The sequence below is a fragment of the Pogona vitticeps genome, chromosome 6, assembly GCF_051106095.1.
Source record: "Pogona vitticeps strain Pit_001003342236 chromosome 6, PviZW2.1, whole genome shotgun sequence".
Classification (NCBI taxonomy): domain Eukaryota; kingdom Metazoa; phylum Chordata; class Lepidosauria; order Squamata; family Agamidae; genus Pogona; species Pogona vitticeps.
This window is the reverse complement of record NC_135788.1, coordinates 86,823,357-86,849,646: the sequence shown is the minus strand read 5'-3', so window position 1 is coordinate 86,849,646 and position 26,290 is coordinate 86,823,357. Positions and strand designations below refer to the sequence as shown.

Here is a 26,290-nt window from a genome sequence, read left to right as displayed (position 1 = left end):
TTCCACTGCCTCCCGGAGTTGGGTCAAATTCATGTTGGTCGCTTTGATGACACTGTCCAACCATCTCGTCCTCTGTCGTCCCCTTCTCCTCTTGCCTTCACACTTTTCTAACATCAGCGTCTTTTCCAGGGAGTCTTCTCATGAGATAGCCAAAGTATTGGAGCCTCAGCTTCAGGATCTGTCCTTTCAGTGAGCACTCAGGGTTGATTTCCTTTAGAATGGATAGGTTTGTTCTCCTTGCAGTCCAGGGGACTCTCAAGAGCCTCCTCCAACACCACAATTCAAAAGCATCAGTTCTTCGGCAGACAACTTTCTTCATGGTCCAGCTCTCACTTCTGTACATCACTACAGGGAAAACCATAGCTTGGACTTTTCGGACTTTTGTTGGCAAGGTGATGTCTCTGCTTTTTAAGATGCTGTCAAGGTTTGTCATTGCTTTCCTCCCAAGAAGCAGGCATCTTTTAATTTCTGGGCTGCTGTCACCATGTGCAGTGATCATGGAGCCCAAGAAAGTGAAATCTGTCCCGCAATTACAATAGGCCCATTTAAATCTGTAGGGATTTGGTGAGTCAGCTCCTCTGCAAATTCCATTGATTCAATAGGTCTAACTATAGTAGCAGCTTACTAAGTAAACAAATGCAAGAGTAGGTGATACCTTTTATTAGACCACTAAAAATATCAACCAAACAGTAAGCTTTCATGGATAAAATTACACTTCTTCAGGCTTATGCACCAATAAATAAATAAATAAATAAATAAATAAATAAATAAATAAATAAATAAATAAATAAATAAATAAATAAATAAATAAAGCAGAAACATTGTAAATATTGAAAAAATTGTAAAATAAAATTACATTTTTTCTGTACTATCCGCAAATATTGGTATATAGACCTGAATAAGTGGAATATTATCTATTAAAGCTTACTGTTTGCTTGACTTCAGTGGTCCAATGCCTATTCTTGATTTTTATTTTTTGGTGGTCTAGTGCCTGTTTTTGCATTACAATAAGGAACAGGGTTTCAATTAATATTCTCAGACCAACAACAAGGCGCATTGTTTCAAGCTTGCTTACTATTATGACAACGGTAGTTTATAATAAAAGAATTTCTATGTTACTGTTACTTCCAGATTGTTTCTGACAAATCAGTGTGTCACCTTTACAATTGTTACTGGCCTTCAAACATCAGCTCTCAGTAAGAGTGACAGTAACCAAAGCACTCAATCCTCATATTTATTTCCTTATTTAAGATGTTTTAAAACTACTGATACGGGAGGGAAGAATCCAGATTTGGCCGGTAACACTACCCCTCATCATTGTAGATTCCCTAGGCAGAGGCAAAGGGAATAAGTGCAGTTGTGATACTAAAACAAAGGACAAAAACAACAAAACAAACCCACAAAATCCAGATGTCAAAACCTTAGGAACAGCGTAGCTAACAGATCAACCATTTAAAACGATCAAGTAGCGCATAATAAGTGTAGCCTTGGCAGCGATCGTACCTCTGTGGAGAGGACATTCTAAACTAAAGGGAGACTATCACCAGGCAGGAGGATCTTGGGAGAGATACTGGGGAAAAAAGATCCCCAGAATCATAGGTTAAGCGGTGCAGAACACGCCTATAGACCTACTTCTAACCAAGAAAATCACGTGTGCTAGAATCCCATGCCTGCTTCCGCCCAAAGGGAAGCCACCTTAACTACACAAGATTACTACAAGTCCCACAGCGCATTGCGGCTGGGGGAACCAATCGTAAATGGGGTACGGGCATTGCGCAGGCGTGACAGCCGGCAGGTTTTCCCTTTGCCAACATGGCGGACGACAGTGAGACAGCAGTGAGGCGGCAGTCGGGAGAGGAGAATGACCACCAACATTGTAGTGACTGTGAGAATGAGGACGAGCACAGTCACAACCGAAGGTATACGCGCATTCATCCCCCCCGAGTTAAACCTCCTTCTTTTTTACGGAACGGGAAGGGAGCCGCCCTACTATAACCGGGGGGGGGGGGAGAGGAAAGTAAACGTGGTCCTGCCCACTTCTCTCGGCGAGATCGTTAATTGGACGTAGGGCATCGGTGGTTTGTGCTGAGTGGTTGATTGCTTTGCCAGTCTAAAAGGAAAAGCCAATTGTTTCCCTACTCCTTTCCCACAGCCGCATGACTGGGAAAACTCAGTTGTCGGGCCTGGCCCTTGTAGGTGGGGAGACCTGATAAGGACGGCGAGGGTGATGGTGGTCTCGTACATAGCTGTTAGGAGAGGCAAAATCAGTTATGAAAGGAACGCATTTCTGCATCTATTCAGAGGAACCTTTCTCCTTAACCAGTTTGTTTGCATCTATATTTTTTAAAAAGAAATCATAAGGAACATAAGGAGTTACCTTATGATTAGACTTAATCTGTCCCTGTATTTTCCTCTCTGACGGGCAGTAGCTCATCTTCTCACCTTCAATTGGAGACTTTTAACTAGAGACGCAAGCATGCCATTGAGATAAATTTGCAAAAGTCTTCACACACCCCCCCCCTGAATTTCCTTTTTCTGGAGCAGGTTCATATAATAAAGTAGAAAAGAATAGCTTTGTGTCATCAAGTTGATTACCTCCGAGTAGTCAGAAATGGTTTTCAGATCCCTCCTTCAGATGACACTTTGGGAATATTCTGCCTAATATTGCATGGGTTTCAGGGCGCACAACCCTACGTTATACACTCTCCAGGTGACCTCTGCTGGCCTCTGTCTCATACAGGTTCATACTTCTGTCCCTTTGCTCTGAAACCAGGCATTTGCATCCACTGACGTATACCAGCTCTTTTACATGCATATAGGTGGCAAAGATTAAGACAGTTGATTTTTTTAAAAAGGGGGACAAACATGGTTTGTGAAATATTGGCACCAGGGGCTTTTGACATTAGTTGGCTGAGGTCTCTGATATACAGAAAGTTCAGCCTGACTATTGAAATATTTGTGGGTCATTTTGTCTGGAATTGAAATGTGATTTCTTAGGCACAGCAGTTACTTTGGGGGACTAGGTTGAGGAAGGAAATCTTACTGAATGTAAGTGTTGAAGAAATAAAGAAAAAAGAGGCAAGGTAGCTGGTCCATGGTAGACACTGGATTGAAAACTGGAAACAAGAGAATGATCTGTGAAAGAAGCTTAAAGATAGGTCAAGTAGACTGGGTTAAGAACAGATACAACTTTCCATAGTAACTCACCAGCCATTTTTTTAAAAAAGAAGCCTTCTTATATTAGAATAAACGTTTTACAGTATTGTTTTACAGCACTATGTCATACGGATGGTGAATCATTATTCGGCATGAGCTTTCTCCTTTACAGTTAAGAGTTGCTTCATTAGCACAATGGTTGAACTCCTACTTCCATCTTGATTCAGTAATGAGGGTACTGGACCTGTTGAATTTCTTTCTAATACATAGCTGTCAAAGAATCTCTGCTTGGAAGAATCAAGCAGTAAAAGCTGCAGTCTGAAGAAAGCCCCAAACACGAAGGTTCTAATGCAGTCTAGTTATTTAAACATTCTTCTGCATAGTGATATGCTTGCCTTCATCAACTGGAATCCTTCAAGATTTCAGACATGTGGTATTCATTCATATGGGAGTGACTTGCTAGGCTCATTGGCTGAAACTCAGAATGTTGAATTATGCCTAGAAGCTTCTTGAGAGCCATTGCAAATGTTTCAACAGTGGTGGCGTATGTCATCTGTTAGGTATCAATCATTTGTTTGGCCACCATGTCCGAAACCAATTGCAGTTTCTGAATAGTCTTCAGAAGTAGGCAATGAAAAATTTCTTGTCATAATTTTAATAGAGTTGTTACCAAAATATTTGTGAAATCAGCTGAGTCATCTTTTCCCAGGAACTGATGCCGATGGTAGCCCACTTGGTGAGGGCAATGCCGGATCCAAGAGCACCTTCCAGTTCTGGATCTCTTGTTAAGAAGGCTGCAACCAGCTGTGGAACGAGGCAAGTCCCAGTTCCAGGACAAGGGAATTAGTTGCTCTCCAAGTATTGTTGCAGCTCCCAGCAGCCTGAGTCAACATAGCTGATTTTGCAGAGTTGTAGCAGTTACAGTCCAGCAATATCTGGAAGGCAACACATTCCCAATTGCTGACTAGAGCTGAAAGGAGCTTGCTTCTTAAGACTACCAGTCTCCAAACTGCACCAGCTAGCATAGTTACTTGGCTTCCTACCCCTGGGAGCAGAAGAGCTTGAGCTGCCCTTTTCTATAATCCATCTTCATGAACTACACAGAGAGCAGCCCTGGCTAAGACAGTGTTTGGAGAACACTGATAGCTGGGACATTCACTTGTCTGAATTAACATTAGATTTTACATTATTGCAGGAAAAATGGTGTATGTTTATAGTGTAAGAAAGAGCAGGATAAATTATTTTTCTTCCCAATCTCTTTTCCTGTCCTGTTGTGCCCTTTAAGAATATAAACCTATGGAAAGGAGCTGTTAATCAGCTTTATAAGCCATTCAGGGCAAAAATTACTCCAAATAAAGACTACTTTTCTTCTCCAGACAAGCCCATCCTTTGTGTTTCTGCATGAGGAACTGTTTTAAGCATGTCTTCTGATGGCCAGAAGGACAGGCCAAAGCAGTAACTCATACCATGTCTCTTCTGTGTGCAGTTGCTTTGGACTTTCAAGTACTGTACTTTTGATTAAGCAATTGCTTTTTTAAAAAGTGACTAGTGCTTCTGCCACAAGACATTTGTGTACTTAGTATGTGGTTTAAGAATAACTGGCATAAGGATTCTTTAGGTGCCTGAAGAGTAGATTGCTGTATATAAGTTTTATTTGTTTGTTGGTGGGAAATCCAGAATATTTCTAGTTCACTACTTCATCTAAAACTTGGGGGAAAGTATTGTAAATGTGGGGTCAGTTAAATCAGCATTCTAAACCAATAAATGTGGTGTCTTAAAGGCAGTATCCCCCCGCCATGTGACTACAGCTGTAACAATTTCAAAAGGAGTAATTGTTGTAGTCCACTGCAGCAAAAGCAGCAGATTTCCATAGTATCTTGAAGGCTGACAGATCATGACATAACCCCTAGGAATTAAACAGTGCCCACAAAAGCTTATGCTTTAATAGATTTGCTGATTTTCAAGGTGCCATTGAGTGGTTTAAGCATCTGATTGCGGAGCCAGAGATTGGGAATTCAGTTCCACACTGTGCCTTCTTGGCTTGATGATCCATAGGGTCCCTTCCAGCTCTGCAGTTCTAAGATTATTTATTTGTTGTTTACAGTATACTAGTGTAGATAGTCCACAGTGTATTCCCTCCCAACTCCCAAAATTAAATAGAACTAATGGACTTGTACTTATTTGCCACAGAAAATCAGCTGTTAATCTGAATCAGATGGTGACATTCAAGAAAAATGCACCAGTTGCAATATTGTTGGGATAGATTAGGTCACACCATCCAATGCTCAGTACATATGACTGTTGTCAATTTAGAAGAGGGAAATTGTTACAGCTAGATAAGGCTCTTCCTTACTCTAATATATGAGCCAATTTTTAAACCTGATTAGGATCCCTTTTTCCCCTTGCCTGCTTTGACAGGCACCAAAGTTGTTTGTGTGGATTTTCCACTCCTTTGCTGTTGCTTAATGTAAAGCAAACAACAACTCTGAGACGCAAGCAAGTGGCTGATGGGGAAGAAAGAATGCCTTAGGTGTAACTGTTGCATCATTTAGCTTGTTCTTCCAGAGGTTTGTTTCCTGCAAAGTCAAACTTTGTTTGGATTCTTCTTTCCTCACTCTTAACAAGTGTCATTTTAATTGTGTTCTGATACCTTGATTAGGCCAACCAAAAAGGCATAAAAGTTTTGGCACACGTTTTTGAGATTTAAATAAGTCTTTGCTAAGCATAATGTAAAGACGTAACAGGAAAAAGGTAACAAAAGTCACAGCAGGGCCCATCACATGGTAGATTTCACCCTGAATGGTGAAATCCTAGTTTTGCTGGAAACAAGAAAGGTAATGAAAACCAATACACTTTGAATCTGCCTTTTGAAAATGCAGCAGCCCCTTTGCAACCCTAAGGCCACAGGTCTTGCACTGGATAGAGCCCTAAACAAGTGATAAAGACCAGTTAAGATTACAAGGGGCTTATGTTACTTTCAGAATGAAGATTCAAAGTTTATTCCTTTCCATGGCCTTCTTTTTTCCCAGAAAACTAGGGGCTAGAGATGGGATATTTGCATTTGTATATGTATTTGTATACCCTGAACCCAGGTGGCTGGGATTACTAGTCCTGCCTCCCTGAACCAACTTGTCCGCTTATGGGTTGCCGCACAGTGCACACGGTCAGTGTCCTGCTTGTTGTGCCAATCTCAGACAAAGCCTGGCTGGCGTTTCTCTGCCTTCCTGCTCTTCTGGCGGCTCAGCAGCTGAGCGGAGAGAGTCATCGTCCTGCCCCCTGGCTGGAGTGGCCAGAAGAGCAGGTAGGCGGTGGAGCGCCAGCTGGGCTTCATCCAAGATTGGTGCGACAAGCAGGATGTTGGTTGTCTGCACTGTGCAGTGAACCAGAAATGGACAAGTTGGTTCAGGGAGGTGGGACTGTGGATCTCGGCCACCTGGGTCCAGAATATTTGTATACAAATACGAATATTACATCTCCATTACCGTAGAGGCCATTGAGGATGAAATTGCATGTGGTAAGGCCCACTGCCGTGTCTACGGATTCTTCTCCATAACATTTTTAGGCTGCGTGCAGGCTTCTTTGCTGTAACACTTTCTCTTCTACCCTGTTTCTCCTAAAATAAGATCTACCATGAAATTAAGCCCTAGTATGATTTCTCAGGATGTAATATAAGCCCTACCCCCAAAATAAGCCCCAGTTAAGTGAAACCCTGCCCTCCACTATTGTGCAACAACCAGATGACATGACTGTATTTGAATAAATGTAGATTGTTGTACCTTTAAAAATAAATTATCCTCCGAAAACAAGCCCTAATGTGTTTTTTGGAGCAAAAATTAATATAAGGCCATGTCTTATTTTGGGGAAACCACGATATCCACAATTTATAACATCAAGCCCAATGAAGAGATTTTTTTTCACATTGAAACCCCTCACACAGTCTTATCGGCCTATATGCTGCACAGGATTATGTGCCCCCATCTATCATGCCTCTTGTTGCATCTCATTTTATAAGTTGATTGGGTTTATTGTAATTTTATTATTTTGCTGTAAAACGCCCAGAATAGTGCTTTCACTAATGGGGCAGTATACAAATCCCAATCAATCAATCACTTGATCCCAGTGACCCTGAGGCTTAAGAAAGGTGTCATGATGGTTGTTGTGGCATTTTCGGGCTCTTTGGCCGTGTTCTGAAGGTTGTTCTTCCTGATGTTTCCCCAGTCTCTGTGGCCGGCATCTTCAGAGGACTGGAGTAGGAACTCTGTCCATGCTCTGTTGCTGTTTGTTGGATAGTTGAGTATTTATAGCTGTGGGAACAGCTTTTGTCCTATTCAGGAGATAGGGTGATCAGCCTGCTTTTGTTGTGGGTGTATTGTTGTGATAAATGGGAGAGATTATCTGTCACTGTGGTTGATGGGTGTCTTTAGCTGGTCTCCTTGTGCAATGATCCCTGGTCCTTGTGGCTGGGTAGAGTTCGTTGACCTTCTGCAGGCTGTATTTTCCAGTGCTAGAAGCCAGGCCTTGTTCAGTTTCAGACTTTCCTCTTTTTTGTTGAAGCTATGTTCTGCATTTCATTTTAATTCTGTCATTTTAGGTAGCCAAATAAACACTGGCATCTCCTTGTCACTATGGCCAATCACTTATATCCTTAACTTTTTAATGTAGGGTTTTGATTTTTCTCCCTAGGGTAATAATCCACTTGCATTCACTGTGAGTGCCTAAGTTAAGCTTTCTTAAACATGACTTGTCAAGTTGTTCTGAACTGAACCTGTATGTATACTAATGACAGCTATTTAAATTTCAGGTCTAGTTTAAACAGCTGCAGCAAATGTACAGTATTCAGTCAGTGGGACTGATCTGTTGTATTTTAATTTTAATTTTGAATTTTCTGTGTTATAGTCATTCTTTTGCTAGAGAAAAACCTATCATTTCTACTGTTAGATAGTTTTTTTGAATGTATGCCAGGATTAGCATGTGAGCATGCACAGTATGGGAGATGTATAATATACGCTTACAATTGTGACATGAAGACAATTGTACACTGAGGTTTTTAAAGCAGTGGTCTTGCATGTGGAACTTTATAGAATGTGGTTAATCTGTGTTACACAGTTTGATAGCTTTACATTGTAGCCTGGCTTTATTTTACTACAGTGTCTAACCTGCAACCATTAGTATAATCTAGGCCTGCTCTGTTCTTCTTCTAGTTTCCAACAGGATTATTTACTTTAAGTATGGCACATGATTAACCATGGGTTTACCAGGTTGGATTTGCAAGCATTTAGGTTAGAGCCAGCATGACTCAGCAGAGAGTGTGAGAGATTAGCGCAGAGCTGAGAAGCAATGGCCCACATCTTTTTCTTTTTTCTTTCCTTTTGTGTGGAATGGCCAGTTAATGCAGTGGTTGTTCTTTCCATGCTGTATGTTCAAGGGGAGATTCACTACTTCATTGTACAAGCAAAATCCCCAGTGCCATGAATGGCAATATCTCTGGCTTCTGCACATGTGAGCTAGAGATAGGTAGGTCAGTGGAGCCGCTATGCTTTGTGTTTACAAATGATAAGGCTGAGTGTGCTTTATAAGCACAGACTTTTCCACTTAATATTGGGGAAGGCTTTGGAACTTGAAACAAGCTATTCAGAGAAGATGTGGAACACTTTATAGGGAAAATTAAGCAGACATCCATCTGGGATGCTTTAATTATAGTATTTCTCATTTGAGAGGATGTTAGACCTAAAGAATGGCTTTTGCGCTTAGTTCAGTATAACGCTGGGATTCTTTGGAAGCATATATGTAACCACTCAGTGAGATCAATAAGTTGTGCTTGGGACTTGTGAATAATTCTCACTGTTGTCTCAGTTCCAGCCAAGGCAGTCTGTCTATACATGGTGAGAAAGGCTGTTGAGAATTTTCCACCTCCCATCAGATATCTTACCTTAATTGCAGAACTGAGACATCAAGCTCTTTTCTTAGTTTTTTGTGTGCTTTTTTAAAATAAAACTAGGTAAAACTAGCATCTTTTCCTTTTGTGAAGTTGTGCATGTACACACAGCAAGTGCACAAGGGCAAGCTGACTGGTCACAAAGACACGAAACCTGGGCTACTTTTGCTAATCTAGGCAAGAAAGCAACAGTGATTTAAATTAGGCACATGTTAAAGATATGTGCAAAACAGTCTCAAAAATGTGCAAAATCAGATTTTCCAGTTATTATGTTGCAATAATGTACAACCGTATCTTGCAGAAATGTTTACATTGTCTCATTCACTCTGTCCGGATGAAACAAGTCAAGGTTGACATGGGTAGTTCTGGTCTAGGTGCCACGTGACACAGTTAGAGCCCACTTCAACTATTGTAACCTGCTCTACATGGGTCAGCCTTTGAATTGTGTTCAAAAACTACAGCTAGACCAGAGTCCTGGAGCCAATTACAGGGACCATGTGACACTTGTAAAACTGCTTCATACTGCTTGTTATTAACTAAAGCCCTTGAGACCTCCAGTTTTTTTTTAAATATATTCATAGGTTTAAATAATAATAATCTTGGAACTGCATAGCTGGAAGGGATCCTATGAATCATCAAGTCCAGCCCCTGCCAAGGAGGCACAGTGGGGAATTCAACTCCCTACTCAGATGCCTAAGCCACTGAGCTATCCAGCAGTTTTGTATGCTGATAAACAATTACAGAAAATACATAACTCAGATAATCAATATTACTTAACAAACAACATTAAAACAATAACCGATGGTGCTACTAATTATTTTGAGCACCTCTGGGGGCAGGTTATGAATAAGAAAAAAATGACAGATCATATTCTCCCTTATGAGCCTCTTAGATTTTCTGATATTTCTATGCAAAGCGTTTCCCTCTGGTACACCATTATCAGAGACTCAGCTGATGGGGACATAGAGAGGTGTTTGTTTTTTTTAAAATGGGGGCTCCAAGTTTCCAGAATCCCAACCACGGAAGGCCCGTCTAGCTGGGTCTGTTTTGAGGCAGCAACTCTCGTATTCAGATAGCCTCCTGGAATTTAAATTGGATTGCACTTGAAGGGGTTTTAATTAGTTGTATATTTTTAGTCTATGTGTTTTCAATTCATATTTTAATTTCAGTTTGTTCTACTTGGATTTTCTTACTGTTGTGTGCCATTTTTTGGTAAAAAGCCAGAAAACTAGCTAATCTATTTTTACTTGCAGCGTGCTAAAGGATTACAGCTATTTTAGCCTCAAATATGCAGAGGACACAGGGTTTACCTGTTAACTGCCATCTGTTAGTTCTGGGGTGCATTTTCTGTCAGAATAACACTAAGATCAAGGAGTCCTGTCAGGTAGGCCCCGTGAACAAAGCGTACTTGTCAGGATATTCTTCTGACTCCATAATCTTTAACTGCAGGGGCATTGAGAAGATGGATCTTAGGGGTTTCCTTCTCTTAATCATTTAATAGTGACCACAAAATTGCCCTTTTCTCTGCCTAATTAGAATGATGAAATCAGGAAAGTTTAGGAAGAATAGAGATCTTGTGTGAAATAATTTATGCAAAGTCTAGTTCCAGGGTAGATAAACACAAATGATGTTTAAGAATCAAATTGATATAAATCACAAATTAAAATTAAACATTTATTTTTATTTAAATACATGTTATTTAAAATCAAATGCACCCTGTCGAGTTCTAACACTGAAAATTAATTTCTAGACTAAGCACATGCCCAGAATTGCACCTTGCCTGGCAATTCTGTATTTGTCTTCATGAGCCACTCTTTTGCACCTGTCTCGTGTTAGGGGACGTGGTAGTGCTGCAGGCTAAACCGCAGAAGCTTCTGTGCTGCAAGGTCAGAAGACCAGCAGTCATAGGATCGAATCCACACAACACGTGATGGAGTGAACTCCCGTCGCTTGTCCCAGCTCCTGCCAACCTAGCTGTTCGAAAGCATGTAAATGCAAGCAGATAAATAGGTACCACCACAGTGGGAATGTAATGGCATTCCGTGTCTAGTCGTGCTGGCCACGTGACCATGGAAACTGTCTACGGACAAACACTGGCTTTATGGCTTGGAGACGGGGATGCGCATCGCGCTCTAGAGTCGGACACGACTGGACTAAATGTCAAGGGGAACCTTTACCTTTATCTTGTTAGCCAGTCTGAGACAGTGGAGAAAAGCAAAGCCAGATCCTGTTCCCACTGTGCAATACACATGGATCCAAATTAGACATGCAGCAGTTTGTTGGTAGAGCAAACTGTGTGGGATGACTTTTCTTCAGTTTTAAAGTCTTGGAGACTGCTGCTGTAGAGAGTTCAACTCCTTGTCATTATTTAAGGTTGTGGCAAAATGGAGTGGGCTGCATGTGGTCCTCTAGCTACCCCAGAGCCCTTCAGACAGAAAATAATATCAAGGTTTTTGGTTTTGAAAACAGTTCTTTCACTCATGGATTTTCCAAGAGCTGTGGTTTTGACGCTAGGATTTGCAGGAGGGATCCCAGCCCCCCATAAAACCAAAAGTCCCTGTCAATCCAATTCCAGCCCCCCCCCCCCAATTTTCCAGCCATTTCTGGGCATAATATAGCATGTGGTCTGGGGACAAAAATCAGCTCCTAGGCACACCAGAGCCAGCCACCCTTATGGTAAAAGTTCTTACCTTACTATTCATTTTGCTGTCAAAATGGCAACCTTCCACAAGGTTTAGTATTAACAGAGGATGATGTCTTGTTCATTCTATGTTTGCCACTTAGCTTGTATAAGTCAGCAGTGAAGCTGGAAGGCTTTGCTGACATCTTGAAATAACCAAAGGCACTGTTTGCATGCAGAGCTTGCAAGGGGTTTTTGGGTCCCATGAATGTCATGCAAATTAATGAATTATAGGAGGGTGATTAAGCAGCTTTACACTAGGATTCCATTAAAGTTTTTTCAGGTGTTCCTCAGAAGGCAGACGCTGCAACATACAGCTGCAGGAGAATGAGTGCATTTTGAATACAAGGCATTTATTATAACTTTTATATCCTTCCTTTTCATTTAAACAATACTAGGTTTTTTTTAAATATGCAGGATAGTAATTAAAAAGATACACAGTGAGAAAGGGAGGTGACTTGTACTGGGATATTACTTTCCTGCCTGTACAGAAAGATTGGTTACAAAGGCTACTCAAACAAGATGACAAGGAAGAGAACACTGAGTTGCTACTATTGATTGCGGTTTCTCAACTTCTGAATGTGATTTTATTCCTTCTGAATAGGTTGAAAAACACATCCTACATCTTAGCTATTGGCAGTAAGGGAATTACACTAAAATAAATTGTCATTTTGTCTCCATCTTTTTCTCTTGGCCCCACCTACCACTGGATTTTGCACCACACCTGAGAAGAGCTCTGAAATTGAATTTGGCCTATGGGCAGAAAGGTTCCCTGCTCTTGCAGTGGATTTGTGTCTTGACAGCAGCCCAAATGTCACTGAATTGGGTAATAATAACATCTCTGAGCTGGGCTGGCAGAATAGAACTATGTCAAATAATTGCATACGCGATACAGTAATGGCTTCTGACTCAGGTAGTTAATTAAGTTTTATCAAGACAACAGGAAATGGTGGCTCAGAGTCCCAGCAGAGCAGGTCATTCTGGGTCTCCCAAATGAGGGAGTCTTGCCATGTATTGCCATCAACTTTTTTCCCTACTCATTTCCTTTCAGAATTTTCCTACAGTAAAATAAATCGCACAAAGTATATGAAGCACATACATTAATTCCATTTATGCTTGCTTGTTTGTGGCTTTAAGGCTTCCAGCTTTAGAGAGTAGCAGGAGCCAGGGCAGTGATTTCTTTTGCATCTCCCCCAACTTTGTGAACCACTGTCCTTGTCCATACATATAATATATAAACATGTCATTTATTGAGAGAGATTATATCATGAAATGAGGTAGGTCATGACTAAATAGCATCTGATGCTAGTAGCACTCACCATTAGTGCTTAGGAAGCATTTGCACATGACTGCTCTATGCAGCCTTTTGCAACCACATAGACATGTTATAGAAGATACCGAGGCCAAGCAGTAAAAGGCAGCATGGCTGCAGTTCTTAATATTAATTTCCATGACTATATGCAGAAAATATCCTAAGAAGAATCAAGATTTGACCCTTCTGCCACATCTCTAGTCCCTCTTCTCAGCAGAGGACCTTTCAAGTCCATCAGTCAGATCTCTTTTGTTCCTTAGTGGTTTAAGTCCAGCGGATGACAGTGGAGCTAAAAAGAAGAAAAAGAAACAGAAGCGGAAGAAGGAAAAAGGGGATCAACTTGACTCAGTCCAGGATCAATCAGTAAAGGTAAAAAAAGGGGGGCAGTGGGTGGTTAATTCTCCAGCAGTTTAGTAGTTGGATTTTTGCCCAATGAAACCCCTGTCCCCACATAATAGTTTCTGTCTGAAAATTTGTGATCTTAAATCAAGAAGGATAGGAAATCCAGACCAAAGTCCCTTATTTCTTTGCGCACAAAAGGTTATAAAAGGTGCTCTTTGACCTACAGTGTCACACTTACATTTGTGGCTGAGCCATGCTGTCAGTGCATTGGGGTCTGGGAGACATGTAGCTTTTAAATAATTATAGTAAATGTTTAAATAATGTTTAGATTTCTACAGCATCAGAGTATTAGCTGACTGAGGCTGATGAAAGCTATCCCCATAAAACTTGGATGGCCTCAGGTTAACTGTACCTGTCTTTAACAGGCAGGTAAAGGAAAATGTTTCTCCCCTCCACAACCTGTTGTAAACTTTACATTAAAGGAAGGCCAAAAAATTTAGGATTTGCCAGTCTGATTCATTCTCCCTTTGCTGTGTTTGCAGGTGAATTCATTGCCAGCAGAAAGGATGCATGAGATTCAAAAGGCCATTGAACTCTTCTCAGTAGGACAAGGACCTGCCAAAACAATGGAGGAGGCCACCAAGCGCAGCTATCAGTTCTGGGACACACAGCCAGTTCCCAAGTTAGGTACACAGATTAATAATGTTTCCCCCCTCTATACAGTGGTGCCCCGCTAGACGCTTACCCCTCATGACGTCGAAATCGCTTGATGATGACTTTTTTGCGATTGCTATTGCGATTGCAAAACGGTGGTTCCTATGGGGGAAATCCACTTTATGTTGATTAGGTCCCTGCTTCGCGAACCATTTGTGGCTTCCCTTTGCAAAATGGCTTCCCTCCCTTCGCAAAATGGCTGTTTTACGGACCTCTGCAGCCATTTTAAACAGCTGATCAGCGGTTCTCTAGGGGCAATCTTCGCTGGACGATGAGGTCTTTCCCCATTGGAACGCGTTAACCGGTTTTCAAGTATTCCAACAGTTTTTTTTTTTCTGCTTGACGACGATTTCGCCTAAAAGCGATTTTCCTGGAACGGATTATCATCGTCAAGTGGGGCACCACTGTACTTTGTTTCTTTCTGGCTGGACTTAGAGCAGATCTCTACACGTTTTCAGAAAGTTACATTATCTCTGCTGGGTGAAGCCATTTTAGTACAGCAAAAAAAAAAAAAAAGTCAGGTAGCAGCAACTGCATATAAATCTTCCCTTCCACCGTGATGTAAGAGATGGTGTAAATTTTGTGAGTGGGGGGAATTAGGTTCCTTATCAAGTTAGCAGCCAGAGACTGCTGCTAACTAGGGAGTCGGGACAGAAATGGGGAATCCCACAGAAGTGCTAGGGACAGGACTCAAATAGCTGCCTTGGCCAGAAACATACAGAAGCTGGAAGAGTACAGGCTGTGTAGTTGCCCTGACAAAGTGTGGTATAGAAGTGCAATTTTGCAAGCCTAGAATCATAGAAGGATTGGCCGGGTGGAGCAAGAAAAATGTCTTAGGCCATGGATGGAGGCAACCTGCTCTCACTCTTTCTTTTCCATATCTCAGGGGAAGTAGTGAACACTCATGGCCCAGTTGAACCTGACAAGGACATCATCCGCCAGGAACCCTACACCTTGCCTCAGGGATTCATGTGGGATGCCCTGGACTTGGGGGATCGAGGTGTGGTGAGTAGGGATAAGGCAGAACATATAAATCCTAGAAGGTTTTCCTTTAAACCAACCCTTCTTTTCTCTCACCAGTGATCCAAGGCTATTCCATTATTACTGCTTTCTACCTGAGCTTCAAAGTCCTGGTCCTTTGTTTTTTCCCCTTTTTATTGTTTTACTTTTTGGTAAATGAATCTGTTTACCATTTTTGTGTCTGTTTGCTCTAAAAACAAGTGTCTCCTTGCACTTTCAATTCTTCTTCATTTTCAGTACTGTATTGCCAATTCTTCATTTCTTCCTTTCCCTCCTTCATCCTTCTGAGTTCCCCCTTGAAAGCAGGTTTCTTTTGCCAGATTTGTCAGAAAAAGTTTTCCTCCCTTTGTTTCATCCCATAGTGTTTAGCCTGGCTCACTTGGCTTGAGTTGACTGGATCTCTCATGGTGCCTCTGGTATGCCTTGTCTGCCCCTATTTGTGTCAAGTTGTAGTGCACTTCCATAGCAAAACAGATCTTTTCATACTAAGTACGTGTAACGCCTTTGCACATTAGATACAATTTGGGGAAATCTTTTTACCCTTTAAAAATTGGCACCACATAGCTATTCTGAGACCTGCTTTGTCCCTCATTTTGAAAGCAACCAATGCTTTATGTATTATGAAAGAGTCATTACACTCTTAAATTGTCACCACTCATTGCACAGCACTTCTAATTTGCATAGTTTTGAATCTGTTGTTCCTTGAAACATCCCTGTGAGGTCCTTATCCTTCTTGTTTTCCCTGTAGGAAGCTGTGGAAGAGAACACAATGATTTACTGGAGACCTCTGGAGAGGAATGGAACTTGGGTCTTCCAAATCTCTGTTTAGCATTATTTTAGTGTGCTGGTTGTTTTCCCTGTAGTGGCCCTCTAACAATTCTTCCACCAAATGTCCACTTAGGTCATGTTATTCACTTAAAGAAAGGGAGCTTTGCTTCCATAAGCTGATTATGGTCATCTCTTTTGATTTTATTAGCTCAAAGAGCTGTACACTCTCCTCAATGAGAACTATGTGGAAGATGATGACAACATGTTCCGGTTTGATTATTCACCAGAGTTCCTTTTGTGGTGAGCTGCACTTTTTCCTGAATATCTCTGAGGTGATCTCCTTCCATTTCCCTTTGTTCTTACATTGGAGCCCAGCATGGCGATTTATTTGTTACTTTTTAAACTCTCCTCCCAGGAGCTAAAGGTACCTGATTCTTCCTCACATTTTCCAGCAAGTTTGAGGATCCCTGAATGAAGACTTTCCCAATCTTATGTTACGTGAAGTTCTGTAGCCTGCGTTAGTAATGTTTGCTTTGATGGTGACATCACAGAGACTCTTGAATCAAAACACCCTAATGGGACCATCTCTTTTCTCCAGGGCTCTACGTCCCCCAGGCTGGCTTCCCCAGTGGCACTGTGGAGTGAGGGTCATCTCAAGCAAGAAGCTGGTTGGCTTCATCAGTGCTATTCCAGCTACTATTCACATATATGATATGTAAGTCCAGCCAAACATTTCTCTCTCTGTCCAGGTTTAAGGGAACATATTTCTTTCATCCTTAAATGTCCTTTATGGATTGAAATTAGGATTTGTGCTCTTTAATTTGAGGCAGATGCAAAACCGAAAATGCTTTTCATGGCCCGGGCATATACCAAGTGCTTACCACACAGTGAGAAGTAGACAAGACCTCAAGGCAAGCTTGAGCACCTGTAATTAAGAGATTATTCATTTGGAATCTTCCACCCTGAAGATTGTGGCTTTATATATGGGATCTCCCAATGGGAGATGCAGTCCGTTAAAAAAAATTGGCTTTGTTGCCTCAATAATTAGACTTTCAATTGTTTATTAGTAATTTTCAAAGTAACACAGCAAGTGAGTGCACAAAGAAACATCTTGTGATTTGCAAACCGTTTACTGCAGCATAATGTAGAACGATTATTTTTACACCACAAATGGAGAGGAACAGATACAGAAACAAAACTTAAATCCTGGACAGGTAGAAGTCTTTCCTGCTCTCTCCTAGATTCCTTTCCAAAATGTGACTGACACCATTTTCACTTGTTTTACTTTGAAGGGAAAAAAAGATGGTTGAGATAAACTTCCTCTGCGTGCACAAGAAACTGCGTTCCAAGCGAGTGGCTCCTGTCCTGATCCGGGAGATCACTCGACGGGTCCACTTGGAGGGAATTTTCCAAGCTGTGTACACTGCGGGTGTTGTTCTGCCAAAACCTGTTGGGACCTGCAGGTGAGTGCCAATAGCCTGGTTTTGACTTTTGTCTTTCTCAAGCCTCCTGTCATTTCCTTGGTTGTTTTATTGATATGCTGTTAATAGGAAATAGCAGGCAAGTCGCCAGACTGAGATGAGTGTCTCTGAGCAAGAGACCAACACTTTCTTGAACCAGCTCGCTTCTGAAATGCTCTTCTACAGGACTTGGTTTTTTTGAGAAGAAATGGAGAATATTGGCCTGTGAAGGCTTAGCTGAGGGGTACCCATGTTGCTGTGGCACAGAAGTGCCCCATAGTTGGGGCTGAAGCATATCTTCAATTAACAACTGCTTTTTCATTGCATTGAGAAGAGAAATGCTTTCCTGCAGCCATCTTTTTGCCAGAATGAACAAAGTGACATCCCGAGAAAGAATGCTGTAGATTTCCCAGTATGCCTTAGCTATGGGAGTTTTACTTTTGTGTGTGTGTCTCAGACTCCCATAATTCTCCAAGAATTCCTCAGGTAGAATTCTGGAAGCTTCAGCCATCAAACATAACACGGATAGGCACCTGCATTTCACTCATTTGGACTAGGGTGTATTTCTGAAGCTGCATGACTTTCTCAGGCCTTTGTTTCCTGTTGCTAATGTAAAGAAGAACGTGTTTAGTCGTTTAGTCGTGTCCGACTCTTCGTGACCCCATGGACCAGAGCACGCCAGGCCCTCCTGTCTTCTACTGCCTCCCGGAGTTGTGTCAGGTTCATGTTGGTTGCTTCGCAGACACTGTCCAGCCATCTCATCCTCGGTCGTCCCCTTCTCCTCTTGCCATCACACTTTCCCAACATCAGGGTCTTTTCCAGGGAGTCTTTTCTTCTCATTAGATGGCCAAAGTACTGGAGCCTCAGCTTCAGGATCTGTCCTTCCAGTGAGCACTCAGGGTTGATTTCCTTTAGAACTGATAGGTTTGTTCTCCTTGCAGTCCAGGGGATTCTCAAGAGCCTCCTCCAGCACCACAATTCAAAGGCATCAATTCTTCGGCGGTCTGCTTTCTTTATGGTCCAGCTCTCACTTCCATACATCACGACAGGAAAAACCATAGCTTTGACTATTCGGACTTTTGTTGGCAAGGTGATGTCTCTGCTTTTCAAGATGCTGTCCAGATTTGTCATCGCTTTCCTCCCAAGAAGAAGGCGCCTTTTAATTTCAGGGCTGCTGTCTCCATCTGCAGTGATCATGGAGCCCAGGAAGATAAAATTTGACACTGCCTCCATATCTTCCCCTTCTATTTCCCAGGAGGTGATGGGACCAGTGGCCATGATCTTAGTTTTTTTGATGTTGAGTTTCAGACCGTTTTTTGCACTCTCCTCTTTCACTCTCATTACAAGGTTCTTTAATTCCTCCTCACTTTCTGCCATCAGAGTGGTATCATCTGCATATCGGAGGTTGTTGATATTTCTTCCGGCAATCTTAATTCCGGCTTGGGTTTCTTCCAGTCCAGCCTTCCGCAGCCTTCCGCAGCCTTCCGTAAAGAAGAACAAGCTACCACAATACTTCCTGAGCATCATAGCCTCGCTGTCCTTTAAGCTCTAGGGAGGGCACCTCCCCAAAAACTACACCTTCCAGAAGGAACCACAGCAGCTTCCTTTTTTTTACATTAACAAAAGGAATAAATGATTGAGAAGGCCATGCAGCCTTGAAGGTAGGCATCTCTGCGTAGGTGTTTGTGGTCTCTAGCTCCCCAAATGCTGCCTGGGAAATTATTGGAGCATCTTGAAGTTGGAGTCAAAAAACACTGAAAGAGGACACCACTACAGTACTCCCTTTCTGCAGCCGCCATGTAGGGAAGCGTTAGGCCATTGTCAGGAAAATCGTGTTGCGTCTCTACACCTTAATTTGAATGAATAAACACAATGCTTTCAAAGGGGAACATTTCTGACCTACAACAATACCCAGATCCCCAGCAACCATACCCATGCTGGGTGGGCAGTTCTGGGAGTTGTAGTTCAAAAACAACTTTTCCGAGTTCTAGTTAAGGGGGGGGGGGAATCACTTAGGCTACCATGCCGTTGTAAGAAGAATGTCTACCTATTAATTTGGGAGATTATTGAGGAATAATGTGTATGTATCTTTTTGAGCAGCAGAGTAAAATGTACATCCAATTTTAGGCGATACTGAGTTAGGCCTTGCCGACAGGATTCACGTTCTAAGGCCTCCATGGAGGAAGGATGGGAAACGAATGGGATGAATAACCTGGAAGGCTCCTCTTTTCGGCAGGTACTGGCATCGCTCCCTGAATCCGCGCAAGCTGATCGAAGTAAAGTTTTCCCACCTGAGCAGGAACATGACTATGCAACGCACCATGAAGCTCTATCGGCTTCCAGAGGTCTGTGATGGGCAGGGTAGGACCTAAGTGGGGCCACTGTGAAAGCACCTTTTTGGTCGGAACTATAAAGTATCCAACTTTGTACACAACCAAGGGAACAGAGAAAGAAATCATGGGGAATATAGGGATCAAAACCACTTGTGATAATTGGAAAAGGTTCCTCTCACTCTGCGCCATTACTCTTAAAGCTAAGAACCTCACTTGAGATCCAAATGAATGTTGGTCTAATTAGAAAAAGTCCTTTGTGAGCTGCATTTTGATGCTTGAGCCAGGCCCACTGTAGCACCATAGATCATTCTGTATCTAGAGCAGTAATTCCCAAAATGTTTGAGACTCTCGCATGGCACATATCCAATGTGCTGTAAAATAACTTTTTCTGCCATTAAATGTAATGTGAATAATCAGTGTGGAGCCCAAAACTGTAGTTACAGAAAAGACTGTTTAGTCTAAGGTGAGACACTGTCCTCAGTAAGTGAATGTGGCTCATCTTTGCATCTGGCAGCAATGGGATCATGCAGCCTCTCCTGAATCAGAGTCATGCCAGCACTGGCTTTTCCCGGAGGAGGCTGCTTCTTTCATATCTAGTGGAGACACTCCTGTGGGCTGGTGTGGAGAGTGAAACTTGCTGAAACATGGGGATGACGTCCCTTCAGCTTGACAGTTCTTTTATATCCTCAGAAGGTTTACTTCTAAAGTATGAAAATGAAATGTGCCTCCATTTCTTACTCTGGAAATAAACAGAACTCTGGAAAGTACTGGTTAAGATGCAAGATGGTGAGTGATGTGTAAATGCAGCTGCTTCTTCCATTATATTATATATTGACTGTTCATCCTAATGCATAGCTGCTATTTTCAAGAACTATTATCCAGTTTCAAATAGGACAGTAAATAGAATGGGAGGAGCACTTTGCAGTATGTGGTTTGCTTGTTGGACTCAACAGCTCTAGGGTCATTGTTCTGCTGCTCCTTGCTTATGGCCCCCATGATGTAGATTGGTTAGGTCTGCTGGCAAAGAACTTAGAGATGGAGGAGCACCCTTTTTTATTGTATTTAAGTGGTCCTTGGCTGCCTTCTGATTCTGATGGTGCAAGATGCTTACTGAGAGTATCTAGAGCTGGGGGTACATTGAAGTTATTGGACATTGGGGTAGGGATAGCAGCAGATTCTCTGTATGTCAAACTCAGCTGTAGCTTGTACATGTGTATCTGGCTGCCATACCGAGTTTCTGGGCAGGCAGGCAACTCCATGTCAGCATGTGCTTCCTGTGCTGAATGAGTAATTTTTGCCTATACAGTGGTGCCTCGCATAACGAGCGCACCGTTTAACGACGAATCCGCATAGCGACGCGTTTTTTGCTATCGCTAATGCGATCGCATTGCAATGTTTAGATAGGCTAAACATCGCATTGCGATGATCGGTAAGCGTTTCGGAGTTTAATGCGTTCCTATGGGGTTTTGCCCCCTGCATAGCGACGAATCCTGGAACGGATTAACGTTGCTATGCAGGGCACCACTGTACTCCATGAGCATTGTTGGACCAGCTTGGGATAGAGAAAGATCCTGTTGGCCACAAAAGAAGCAGTTGCACAGGCCTTTGAGTGCCACATGGTAACAGTTGTTAGAACCCAGTGGCAACCTTGGGGCAACCAAGTTGCCTGCAGTAGCATGAAGATTTGGAGGTCATCCACCAAACTAGAAGCACAACAATGGCTTTCAGAAAAAGGTAGTGCCAGGTAACTCTACCTAAGCATCCCAATTGGAATTGAGGTATGCTTTCATAGAACTTTCCTGCTAATAGGCAGCTACTGAGCATGTGTAAGTGGAGGAGAGCAAATGCCTTTAAATGCACTCACACTCCTGGAGAAGCACTCTGTGCCTGTCTGTCTCTCTAATTCTCTGACTCTCTTGCAGGTGCTTGCCAAAATTGATTTCTGACTACATAGGCTCCCTTTTGTTTCTGGGATTTACATTTCATTCCAAACACACATTAATTTAAAGTGTGTTTCAGTCTGTTTCCATTGGCTGCAAATTCTTCAACCTCTGGTTATAAGAATGCACGTTCAGGAGGCATCTCCTTGTTTCCTTTCTTGGCAATTCTGCACATCTAGGTGCATGGTACACGAACGTGCGCCTCGCTGTAGTGGCATTGCCCATCTGCTCCAGCAGAGGGAACCAGAGAACAAGGTTATATAGTCTTTGTCCCCCCACCCCACGCCTTTTTGGTGTCACTTGGAGGGGGAGGATGCACAACAGTACCTAATTAGAGAAACAGAACAAACAGCAGCCACAAACAAGTTTCCAAATAGGTCATGGATGTGCCTTGGGGAAAAGGCAATGCAATAAGGTACCTGTGGCTCTCAAACTTTCTCCTTTCAGGAAACTTGGGGCTGCCTTAAATGGGCTCTTCTACCCAGCTGAGTATTAACAGGCAACAGCTTCACATTTTTTGAGCCAGGAGCCTTTCCTGGCCCTCTCTGCCAGAAAAGATGCAGGGACTAAACATGACTTAAGTTATATCACTGGCCTATGGCCCTTCCTGAGAGGTGCTCAATGTACAGCGTGAAACTCACAGGTCTGCTTAAATTGATTCCTTCAGGGCAAAACAGGTTCTTTGATAACCCAAAGACTTTTAAGCAAACAAGCTTTTGTTGTTGTTCTTTCCCACCCTCAGACTCCAAAGACTCCAGGTTTGCGGCCAATGGAGCATAAAGACATCCCTGCTGTGCATAGACTTCTGTCAGAGTATCTGAGACAATTCTTCTTGACCCCCGTCATGAATCGGGAAGAAGTAGAGCATTGGTTTCTGCCCCAGGTCAACATCATTGATACATTTGTGGTTGAGGTGAGGCATTTCCCCATTATGCTCTGGTATGTGACAAGAAGTTGCTCATTTTTGGGTTGTAGTTTCAAAAACTTTTTCCAAGCCTAATTTCAAAGAAGAAGTAGAGGCTGTGCAGGGGTTGTCTCCCTCATCCTTATGAATGATACATTCAAGGATACATCCTTGAATTGATTTCAGCACAGTCCTCATTTTACTATTTTTCTACATTTGGGGTGGCTTTCAAAAGTAGCATTTTCAATCTTAAACAGTACAGTCCATATTGCTTTTACCAGCTAATTGCTGTTTCATTTTGGTTTTGGCCTAGACCAGAAATATGTGACTGTTTAAGAGAGAGGTAGGAAGGACCCTTCAGACCTCCTCACCTTCCTAAGTGGGGGAGAGGGCAGGCATGAAGGTGGATGAAACTCATACCATCACAGACACTTTCTCTGTGAACATTGACAGAACTGCTCCTGGGGACTTCATTTGAGTTATTGCCTTTGTTTTCTCCAGAACACTGATGGGGAGGTGACGGACTTCCTGAGTTTTTATACCTTGCCCTCTACCATTATGAACCATCCAACTCACAAGAGCTTGAAAGCAGCCTACTCCTTCTACAATGTCCACACCAAGACACCACTTCTTGACCTTATGAATGATGCCCTTATATTGGCTAAGATGGTGAGCTCCTCTCTTCTGTTTTGTTTTGGGCGTTTTAGTATGTTCAGTTTCTTTTGTGTTGCATTTGGGAGAAATATACAGAGAAAAGAATCATGCTCATGAAGTACCCAACCAGATAAATGTGGTCTGAAATGTAAGAGAGACAGAAAAGCAAGTTTCTTGCTCTTCTCAGTACATTTGATTTCTTTTGAATGCTTAAGAACTATAAAGGATGGAAATAAACCTGATGTCTTTTTATCTTCCTGACTCCCTGTGAACAGAAGGGCTTTGACGTTTTCAATGCACTGGATCTCATGGAGAACAAGACCTTTCTCGAGAAGCTGAAATTTGGGATTGGTGATGGAAATTTGCAGTATTATCTGTATAATTGGAAGTGCCCCAGCATGGGGCCAGAGAAGGTAAATGGTCCCCGCTGCAGTGCTTACAGGCCTTCTAAATCATGCAGTGAGCTGCATCGCAAAGTCCTGAAGGTGTTCTCTGATGGAGAACCAGGCAGCTGAAATGTAATTTGAAGGAACTCAGGCTGTTATCCTCTTTGGTGTTGTAGAGCAGAATGCCACACACAGAACGCCACACCATCTGTATTGTGCCTCCACTCAACCCAGAGATGGTCCCAGGTTGCATGAGTGCAGAGGCATGGTTGCCTCCTGCACACTCAGAAACAGCTTGGCAGCTTGCACATAAGACACTTGCACGTGTCGAGGATTCTGACCTAAATTTTCACTCCGTCCAAATCAAACACCTAAACAAACAGGAAAAAAAAGTGGAACTTCTACTCCTTGTGCCTGAGGAATTTGAATCTGAAAAACACAGAAGGAACTTTCTGCTAAACAAGAGGGTGGCAGTAGTGGTTTGTGTTCATTGTCATGTTTTGTACAGATCTCTTGGCATATCAAATAGTGTACTTGTGCCATTAAGCTGAGAGATGCTGATTTCCCAAGGCTAGGCCATCAGCTTTGGGCATGAAATGGGGTTTGAAACTGGGCCTTCTGTGTCCCAGTCAAGACTCCTGCCCCATGTTGACCTGAAGGCTCTGGCCCAGACCCCTTCCTGTGTTCCCCTGCCAGCTTTCCCCCAGGCTTGTGTCCTTTATCTTAGGAGTTGCAGCTCTCACTCCATGTTCTAGTAAAACTTTGGAAGGGAAGATCCCAAAGTATGCAAAACTGGTTCAGGACAGAGAGCTGTGAAAAAAGATGTTGAATTGGCCAGGCTTCCTCATTTAACAAGTGGAATAGTTGGCCCTGCTTACATTCCTGAGGGTGTAAAATCCAATTGTAGCCTATGGCTAAAATTCTCCATAATTCAGAAAGATAATTAGGATTTATACAGATGTATAAAGCTTGTACATTCTTTGCTGGGTACAAATTGCTGCTGGGTTATGTATATTTCTTTACGACACATCCTAGACATGCTCATAGTGCCACCTAGAGAGAAATTCTGTTGATAAGACAAGTAGAATTGAACAGAGGCTCTATGTGCACATGTTCTCAGTGACCTGTGCTCAGCCCTGTCATTGCTGGAACACCTTGCCTCTTCAGTGGAATGAAAGTTCGTTACTAAGGCTACTAGTGTACAGACAGGAAAAGGTAAAGTTTTTAAACCTGTCTTAACCCTTCCCTCTATCTGTTTCCTGCAGGTTGGCTTGGTATTGCAGTAACCAGTACATCTCTGGAGAAGCGCAGGCAGAGTTGGTGAAGAGCTGGGCCAGGGTGGAACTGCTAATCCTTACAGTTCAGATGTCCATGGAAGTGTGACCCCCTTCTGCGGAGGCACTTGTGCCTGGTGAACTGGCCATGTGAACTGTTCACTGACACTTGATTGTATTGTGTGCCAGTGAGTGCGCCAAATGGGTTGGCATCAGCACTTGGCCTCTTCTCCCCCCGCCCTTTATACAAACACGATCAAGGGAATGTAACTGCGGAAAACAAGCTCACAATTGGCATATATTGGAGTTAACGGGTGAATAATAATAAAAATTATATTATATATTCTATATTTTTTAAATGTTTGCTATTCACCTGAATTAGAAATGGGTTGGGCAATCAGTCTGCTTAACTTTATGTCTTAGAAATATTGTATATAAAAAAATCAAGTCCTAGATTGCTTTTCTGTTCCCCAAAGCGGAAGGGATGGTTGGTGGCAGGAGTGGTGTGTCATATTCCATAATTTGGGCATATCCACTACTTTTTTAATATTGCCAAAGACACATTTGAGCAGCAGTATGCCTTTTTTGGGATGTAACTGGCCTCAGCTGATGAGCTTTTGAATTTTCTTCCTTGCTCATGGAGCAAACGATGACATGCTCCAAACCCATATTCAAAGAAATTTAGAAATCAAAGGGCTATTTTAGTGACTGCTGGGCTGCAGCAGTGCTGAATGATGGGTGGTGTGCTTGATGAAACCCATCTCTCCACCCCTGGAGGTGCACTAATAGATCTGCAGTGCAATACTTGAATTCCTAAACTGACAGCCTGTGCCTTGTGGCTCTTACAATTCATACTGGCCATTCTTTGCTCTGTAGGAGTTTTTGAGAGTCTTGTCCATGAGAGGGAGTTACCTGAAGGCGTGCAGTGTGTTAAACTACAGCTCCACCCCCTGCCTTTGAACTTCCATTGTTTTTGCGTTTTCCAGTAATGGAATTTGTGCATCAACCACATTTCAAAGTTTTCTGTGCTGCATTATTTCTTTTCTGCTTGAATGAACCAACAGTCCAACCTAGGGTCCGGTTGCATTGTCTGCTCTTAAGAACAACATTCTGTGCTTCATCCCATTGCTAAGAATCTGCTGGTACGATGAGAAATGTTGGCTGGCAGTTATGCCATCATATATTGTTATAAACCCATAGGAGACAAATCCATGTAAGCCAGAATGAAAGTGGCAACTTATAACAGATAGGTGTCTTCTGTGAGAAGTGGGAGCTGTTATATTGTTGTGGTTAGCAAGGCTGTTGTATTTCTGAAGTTGAAAAGAGTAGGTCTTTACATATGGGGGCTTTGCATCAGTGGCCTCTCTTATGGAAGGGTTGTTTCCTTTTTTGCCCATTAAAACCCAACAGGC

General features: G+C 42.4%; 1 protein-coding gene across 1 annotated transcript; it reads left to right on the top strand.

Annotated features, from left to right (window-relative positions):
- Positions 1-1,761: 1,761 nt before the first annotated feature.
- NMT1 (N-myristoyltransferase 1) lies at positions 1,762-25,226 on the top strand. The gene is made up of 12 exons (XM_020798033.3): positions 1,762-1,919; positions 13,344-13,452; positions 13,968-14,112; positions 15,026-15,144; positions 16,136-16,227; positions 16,526-16,642; positions 17,220-17,390; positions 19,624-19,732; positions 22,403-22,573; positions 23,066-23,233; positions 23,494-23,631; positions 24,870-25,226. Exons 1-12 carry the CDS (start codon positions 1,813-1,815, stop codon positions 24,888-24,890), a joined length of 1,467 nt encoding a protein of 488 aa, XP_020653692.1. The 5' UTR covers positions 1,762-1,812; the 3' UTR covers positions 24,891-25,226.
- Positions 25,227-26,290: the final 1,064 nt, after the last annotated feature.